We start from the raw sequence: 8,445 nt of genomic DNA on the forward strand, positions 1-8,445 counted from the left end.
GATCAGATATTTGTTTTGAGAACAACGGCGTTTTAATGGATCTAAAAAATTGGTTAAACTTATCTCCCTTCTGCCTAGTGCTCAACGAAACGCTCTGTGATGGGGAGATGCTGATGGCCACCTCCTCCCGCCCTGCTCCTTCCAATTAGATGGACAACGATGACCTGAGCTCAGGCTGGATTCTCTGCTGATTCCTTAGGGACATAAGAAATTATCTGCAGCAACAAACGTTGTGTTTTATTTGTATTGGACTGTCTGAATTTGTGACAAGACACGATGGGGAAAACACCATGATACTGTGTGTATTGGTGCTGAACATGGGAGAGTGACAGAGCTGTCCTGTGTGCTGTGTTACAGGGACACAGCACGGGGCGGTAAACACTCGCTGAAACTCCCTGCAGATCTTTAGTCACAGAATCCTAGAAGATGAGGATTGGAAGTGACTTCCCCTGATCGCCACGAGTTTTCAAAGATAATGGCCAATGGCTCTGCAATCACATCAGCCAACTCCCTCAGCACCCTCGGGTGCATTGCATCCGGCCCCATGGACTTGTGCATGGCCAGCTTTTGTAAATAGTCCTGGACCTGTTCTTTCACCACTGAGGGCTGCTCACGTCCGCCCCATTCTGTGCTGCCCAGTGCAGCAGTCTGGGAGCTGACCTTGTCTGTGAAGACAAAGGCAAAAAAAGCTTTGAGTACCTCAGCTTTCTCCACATCCTCTGTCACTAGGTTGCCTCCCCCATTCTGTAAAGGGCCCAAACTTTCCCTTCACATTCATTTCACATTAGAAATGAGATTTTCAAATGGAGTTTTCAACTTCATTTTAATGGGGGCTGATTGGTTAAATCAAAGGTAAATCTCAGGTTAAGTTATCAGCTCAGAGTCTCTGCATGGTTTTGTGCAAGCCACATTTACGGACGGCTTTGCTCAGGGCTGCCTTGACCTCCCTGTTTCCCAGGCTGTAGATGAGCGGGTTTACCAGGGGAGTCAGGACCGTGTAGCAGAGAGAGACCACTTTGTTCAGCTCCCGCAGGGCGTCACCTTTCGGTCGCAGGTAGACCATCATTAGGGTCCCATAGAAAACTGTCACCACGATGAGGTGAGAGGAGCAGGTGGAAAAGGCTTTTTGCCTCCCGGTGGTGGAAGGGATTCTCAGGATGGTGGCGATGATGCAGGCATAGGATGTCAGGGTTAGCAGGAATGGGGGCAGGGCGAATACACAGACTAGTATGAAATCCACCAACATGACCTGGTGGGTGTCACTGCAGGCGAGTTCCATCAGTGGGATGGAGTCACAGTAGAAATGGTCGATTTCGTTCGGGCCACAGAATATTAACTGTGATAGGAATAAGACAAAAATGGTAATAGTCAGAAAACCGTTTAGCCAGGACCCAGCAGCCAGTTGGAGGCAAAACCTGGTGTTCATAAGTGTGGAATAGTGCAGGGGTTTACATATCGCTAAATACCGGTCGTAAGACATCGCTGCTAGGAGTTGGCATTCGGTAGCTATCAGAAGACCAAAGACATACAGTTGTGTGAAGCAGCCACTGAACGAGATGGTTCTGTCCCCAGTCAGGAGACTGGCCAGCACCCTGGGTAGGGTGATACAGATGCTGCAGGTCTCCAAGAAGGACAGGTTCCCCAGGAAGAAGTACATGGGGGTGTGAAGATGCCGATCAGTCAGAACGAGCACCATGATGAGGATGTTCGTGGACACGGTTGCGATGTAGATCACTAGGAACACCAGGAAGAGAAGAATTTGCAGGTCAGGCAGGTTGAGATCCCCGAATCCCAGGAGGATGAATTCCATGACGGTCGTTTGGTTTCTGCAGTCTGTGTCTGCCATGGGTTGATTCTAGGAATAATAAAACAAACTGAATTGGGAGATTGTGAATTAATTCCATAAATGATCCGAAACGCCCCTTCTCCTGCCCACAGGCTGAAATTTTAAGACTAAATGTAGAGTTCAGAGGAAAGTGGCAGGATTCTCAATTAAAGACAGGAACATTGGTACCCAGGCAGGTCACCCTTTGTGCTATCAGAGCAAGAACTACAGTAACAGCGGTCCGGTTCTCCGGTAGCTGAGGACTGATAGGACAGAGCAGAGCATTTCTATATCATAGAATCATAGAGTTGGAAGGGACCTCAGGAGGTCATCTAGTCCAACCCCCTGCTCAAAGCAGGATTAACCTCAGCTATATCATCCCAACCAGGGCTTTGTCAAGCCTCACCTTAAAAACCTCTAAGGATGGAGATTCCACCACCTCCCTAGGTAACCCATTCCAGTGCTTCACCACCCTCCTAGTAAAAAACTTTTTCCCAATGTCCAACTTAGACCTCCCGCCCTTCAACTTGAGACCGTTGCTCCTTGTTCGGTCATCTGCCACCACCGAGAACAGCCTAGCCCCATCCTCCCTGGAACCCCCTTTCAGGTAGTTAAAGGCTGCTATCAAATCCCCCATCACTCTTCTCTTTTGCAGACTAAACAAGCCGAGTTCCCTCAGCCTCTCCTCATAAGTCCTGTGCTCCAGCCCCCTAATCATTTTTGTTGCCCTCCGCTCAACTCTCTCCAACTTGTCCACATCCTTTTTGTAGTGAGGGGCCCAAAAACTGGACACAATATTCTAAATGCGGCCTCACCAATGCCGAATAGAGGGGAATAATCACTTCCCGTGACCTGCTGGCAATGCCCCTCCTAATGCAGCCCAATATGCCATTAGCCTTCTTGACAACCAGGGCACACTGCTGACTCATATCCAGCTTTTTATCCATGGTTACCCCCAGGTCCTTTTCTGCAGAGCTGCTGCCCAGCTCGTTGGTCCCCAGTCTATAGCTGTGCATGGGATTCTTCCTTCCTAAGTGGAGGAGTCTGCACTTTTCTTTGTTGAAACTCATTAGATTTCTTTTGGCCCAATCCTCCACTTTGTTTAAGTCCTTCTGTATCCTATCCCTACCTTCCAGGGTATCTACCACTCCCCCCAGCTTAGTGTCATCCGCAAACTTGCTGAGGGTGCAATCTACCCCATCCTCCAAATCATTAATGAAGATGTTGAACAAAACCGGCCCCAGGACCGACCCCTGGGGAACTCCGCTTGTGACCAGCTGCCAGCTAGACATGGAGCCATTGATCACTACTCATTGAACCCTATACTCTAGCCACTTCTCTATCCATTTTATAGTCCATTCATCCAACCCATACTTCTTTAACTTGCTGATGAGAATACTATGAGAGACAGTATCAAAAGCTTTGCTAAAGTCAAGGTATATCACATCCACCGCCTTCCCTACATCCACAGAGCCAGTCACCTCATCATAGAAAGCAATCAGGTTGGTGAGGCATGACTTTCCCTTGGTGAATCCGTGTTGACTGTTCCTGATCACCTTCCTCTCCTCCAAGTGCCTTAAAATGGATTCCTTAAGGACCTGCTCCATGATTTTTCCAGGGATTGAGGTGAGGCTGACCGGTCCGTAGTTCCCTGGATCCTCTTTCCTCCCTTTTTTGAAGCTGGGCACTAGATTTGCTTTTTTCCAGTCGTCAGGGACCTCCCCCTGTTCCCACAAGCTTTCAAAGATAATAGCCAATGGCTCTGAAATCACCTCAGCCAACTCCCTCAGCACCCTCGGGTGCATTGCATCCGGCCCCATGGACTTGTGTGTGTCCAATCCTTCTAAATAGTCTTGGACCCGTTCCTTCAGCACTGCAGGATGTTCGCCTCCTTCCCATTCTGTGCACCCAGTACAGCAGTCTGGGAGCTGATCTTGTCTGTGAAGACAGAGGCAAAAAAGGCATTGAGTACCTCAGCTTTCTCCACATCCTCCGTCACTAGGTCACCTCCCTCATTCTCTAAGGGGCCCACATTTTCCCTAATCTTCCTCTTGTTGGCAACATGCCTGTAGAAACCCTTCTTGTTCCCCTTCACGTCCCTTGCTAGCTGCAGCTCCAATTGTGCTTTGGCCTTCCTGATTTCATTCCTGCATGTTCGAGCAGTGTTTTTATAATCCTCCTCTACTATCGCTTCTCATCTAGTGACACACAGGAGCTTGACCATGATGCTTCACTGCTGTATTTCACTTCTGTCAATGGCAGAATCATGCGATGTCTCAGGAGTCGAAATCAATAAATACATCAACTGAAACCTTGCACTGAGATTTCCAGTGTCCTTGGGCACCAACCTTCTATTACAGTGAATGGAAATTAAACTAACTCTATATCCTGGTGCAGTCAGCGTTTCAGTGTCCGGTAGGAAAAGGAACAATTTTCACACCACACCACAGTTGCATTTATTCCATAAGTTATGAAGTGGAATAAATTCTTCCCTTAGTTCATGGGGGGGTGGGGTGGGATGGTGACATGCTGAGGGACTGGCAGTGCCTTTTCTCGACGTTCACTTTGTAGCAGTAATAAAATACAGCTCTTTGGAGGCTGGATTTCGGGAAGGGGCAGAGCCAGGCTGACGTGCAGCCCTAACCGGGGAGTGTCCCTCCCCACTCCATAGCGACTGTGGGATGATGGTAATACAGGAAGAAGACACTGGGTCGTAAAAGATGCTGTCCCTGAACTCAGGGTCTAGAACGAACGTGGCGTGTGTGATCCGGGCTAATCAGATCCTATCTCCATTCACCACCCGATTGGGACACCCTGAGCCAGACCCGCAGCTGGTATAAATCAAGGCAGCTCCCTTTGTGTGTCAGGGGCAGATCCCCAACAGAGAACCTGTCACAAGAGCTGTGTGTCAATCGCCATCTCTGTTAAACGGTGCTATGGACACCGACTGGCGCTGATGGGGAAAGGTGCAGGTAAAACCACTAGCATTCACCTGAAGAAGAGCTCGGAGTAGCTCCAAAGCGTCTCTCGTTCACCCACAGAATTCGGTTCAATAAAAGCTATTACCTCACCCGCCTCGTCCCTCTCCTCCTCCCAAAGCACATTCACACCCTGTCTGGAAGGTGGCAGAGAAACGCTGTCGGGAGTTGGTGCTCACCTGTCAGCCCAGGGCAGCCCCAGCCTGAAGCGATGATCTCCTACTTCTCCGGGTTAGACGCCAGGAGCCAGGACCCGCAGCTGAGGTTCTTGTGTCTCCTCTTCCTGCAGAAGCTGGGTTTTCTCAGTGCAGAGATCTGCAGTTAGCTGAAGAGATGAGCAGGTGCCTTGATCTACCCTTGGAAAAGGGGCTGCCCTTCGATTTGTGTAAATGCAGCCTTTGTATTAGTAGTTGGTCCTCACACTTTTTAGCACCCTCCCTCTTCAAGTTTTCTCCCACTTAGTTAATTTTGTGTCTGCAAAGTTTTGTGGCTAACAATGCCCAGTGGGACTTGCACTATGGGACTTGTGTATTTGCGTCTTTTTTTAAATTTAACGATCCTATGTGAAAAATATTTGAGACTGTGATTAAACTTCAGCTTACATTTTTGGGTAATGCCTGTCCAAGGTGATGGTCTGTTATAATAGAATTGCACCGTCCCTTCATTAATATTCAACAGATGCAGCCAGCTGGTGGGTATTTGGGAAAATAGCTGCCCATATCTCATCCTTTCAATCTGTTTCCACCCGTGGCCGTTTTACAGTCTAGCTTTCCCGTTACTGCATTGGCTACTGAAATCTTTTGGTCACTGGTCAGTATTTCTGAGTCCTGCACCAGTTCCTCTTCTCTTCTGCCATTTAGTGTCGATTTCATAGAATGATTGAGTCATAGAAAATGAGGGTTGGAAGGGACCTCAGGAGGTATCTAGTCCAACCCCCTGCTCAAAGCAGGACCAACCTCATCTAAACCATCCCAGCCAGGGCTTTGTCAAGGTGCACCTTAAAAACCTCTGAAGATGGGGGTAGCTGTGTTAGTATGTATACAGCAAATATACCATGTAGATTGGCCAAACTGGACTGTCACTACGCAAAAGAATAAATGGACAGAAATCAGAATAAATAGAAACATCCATAAACCAGTTGGAGAACACTTCCATCTCCCAGGACACTCTGTCACGGACTTGAAGGCTGCTGTACTTCTACAAAAAAACTTCAAAAACAGACTTCAAAGTGAGAAAGTGCTGAGCTTGAACTGACCTGCAAACTTGACACAATCAAACTGGGTTTAAACATGGATTTGGAATGGGTATCTCATTACAAGAAGTAATTCTCACCTCCTAATCAATGGTTGTGAATAGGCCCCAACTACTTCCCCATTGTTGTTCCTTAAACTTGCGTGTATATATATATCCCTTCCATTTGATTTATTTCATCTGAAGAAGTGGGTTACAGCCCACGAAAGCTTATGCCTGCAGAAATTAAATTTGTTAGTCTTTAAAGTGCTACAGAACTCTCGTTGTTTCTTCTAAAGATGGAGATTCCACCACCTCCCTAGGTAACCCATTCCAGTGCTTCAACACTCGCCTAGTGAAAAGTTTTTCCTAATATCCTACGTAGACCTGCCCCACTGCAACTTGAGACCGTTGCTCCTTGTTCTGTCATCTGCCAAGACTGAGAACAATCTAGCTCCATCTCCCTGGAACCCCCTTTCAGGTAGTTAAAGGCCGCTATCAAATCCCCCCTCACTCTTCTCTTCGGCAGACTAAACAAGCCCAGTTCCCTCAGCCTCTCCTCATAAGTCCTGTGCTCCAGCCTCCAAATAATTTTCGTTGCCTTCTGCTGGATTCTCTCCGATTTGTCCACATCTTTCCTGTAATCGGTAGCCCAAAACTGGCCACACTACTCCAAATGTGTCCTCACCAGTGCTGAATAGAGGGGAATAATCACTTCCCGTGATGGGCTGGCAATGCTCCTACTAAAGCAGTGTTATTTATACTTGTAAAAGAAAAGAGTAGCAGGATCTTATTCCGGGGACACGGCAATATGCTGCCTTTATTGTGAATACAGAAGTTTAAAAGAAGGATAGTTCACTGACAGCCCCCCCCCCAATACTCTGCAGGTGGAGTATTATTACCTGCCTACACATTGCTTGTGTCAATCTACTGGCCAGGTAGACTGAGCGCAAGCGGGAGCCGGGCTGCTGTTGGTCGCAAACCGATGCTCCTGGATGTTTGCAGAACAAACCCAAAGTCTCAATGTCTTCACCCAATTTTTTAGAGGTCCATCCCCATGCGGATCTCGCTGTGTCGTGCTGTTTTCGCATCCTGGTCTGATCGGCAAGCAGCCATCTGTGTTGCAAGCATGACGGCTTCCGTTACCTTTTCCACTTTGTCTTGTTCCTGTCCTGGGGGTGGATCCTCCCGTACTTTGGGGCTATCTTTTATTTGCATTCTTCGGCCAGCTGGGCTGTACAGAGTTGTTAAAAGAAAGTATCTTCACTCCCTTGCATTGCTGTGGAGATTTAGCTCTGCTGCTTCTACACTCCTTTATCACACGTACATGCCACATTCATTCTTTAACTAACTTCTACTTGAAAAGAAAGCAAAGAGTAACACAAACTTGAAGCAAAATGAAAAGGTACATGGTACATTCTTAAAGGAAAGAAAAGAGACAGTGGTGGAATTTACCAACAAAACGGGTTCCACTTACACCAGCTAACAAAATATACTAACAACAAATGCTTCTTGATCTTAACCAGGCAATTTACACCCAACAACAGGTCTCAGGATGAAGAGTTCCGGAAGGGTAGCCGTGTTAGTCTGTATACAGCAAAAACAACGGGGGTCCTGTAGCACCTTAAAGACTAACACATTTCTGCGGGCATAAGTTTTCTTGGGCTGCAAGAGCGGCCTCAGTTCTACGTGCACCCTAGAAAGCCCCCAGCTGGCTCTGCACACTCCCAGTGCCCCAGCTGGTGAGTCAACTCTTTGTTTGCCCGACCGCCCTGCCTGGGGTTGTAGGTTCGCTGATGCTGGTCCCAGCTGGGCTTCGCCCATGTAAGGGCCATAAAGCTTTTCCTGGGGAAGTGTCTAGGGGTCACTGCTGGGGCCTGGCTCTTTGCGTCCGGGCTGTGTGAGCGCAATGGAGGTGGCTGGCTGGCAGAGGGATGCAGACACATGGACTATAAGGTCAGGAGGCACCGTGGTGATCATCTAGTCCGACCTCCTGCATATTGCAGGATGCTGATCCTCTCCCACCCGCTCCTGTCCGAGACCCCTCCCCTCTGGCTGAGTCCCTGACGTCCTCAAATCAGGGATTACAGACCTCCAGAGGGGCAGCCGGGTTGGCCTGTATACAGCAAAAACACGGAGAGTCCGAGTTGTTGAGGTGCTCCAAACACATTTCTGTGGGCACAAGCTGACGATGCGTCTGACGAAGTGGCTTGCAGCCCACGAAAGGTTAGGCCCACAGAAATGTGTTCGTCTTTAAGGTGCTACAGGACTCGCGTTGTTTTTTTTTTTTAAAGTTACAGAGAATTCACCATTTACTCTAGTTCAAACCTGCAAGTGCCCCGTGCCCTGTGGTACAGAGGAAGGAGAAAAGCCTCCAGAGTCCCTGCCAGTCTGACCCGGGGGGAAATTCCT

General features: G+C 48.3%; 1 protein-coding gene across 1 annotated transcript; it reads right to left on the bottom strand.

Moving 5' to 3' along the window:
• Positions 1–877: 877 nt before the first annotated feature.
• On the bottom strand, positions 878–1,846 carry LOC137142769 (olfactory receptor 6B1-like). The gene has a single exon (XM_067532224.1). It carries the CDS (start codon positions 1,844–1,846, stop codon positions 878–880), a length of 969 nt encoding a protein of 322 aa, XP_067388325.1.
• Positions 1,847–8,445: the final 6,599 nt, after the last annotated feature.

This window comes from Emydura macquarii, unplaced genomic scaffold (genome assembly GCF_026122565.2).
Source record: "Emydura macquarii macquarii isolate MOO-44397 ecotype Brisbane River unplaced genomic scaffold, CSIRO-AGI_Emac_v2 contig_3249, whole genome shotgun sequence".
In the NCBI taxonomy this organism is placed as follows: Eukaryota; Metazoa; Chordata; order Testudines; family Chelidae; genus Emydura; species Emydura macquarii.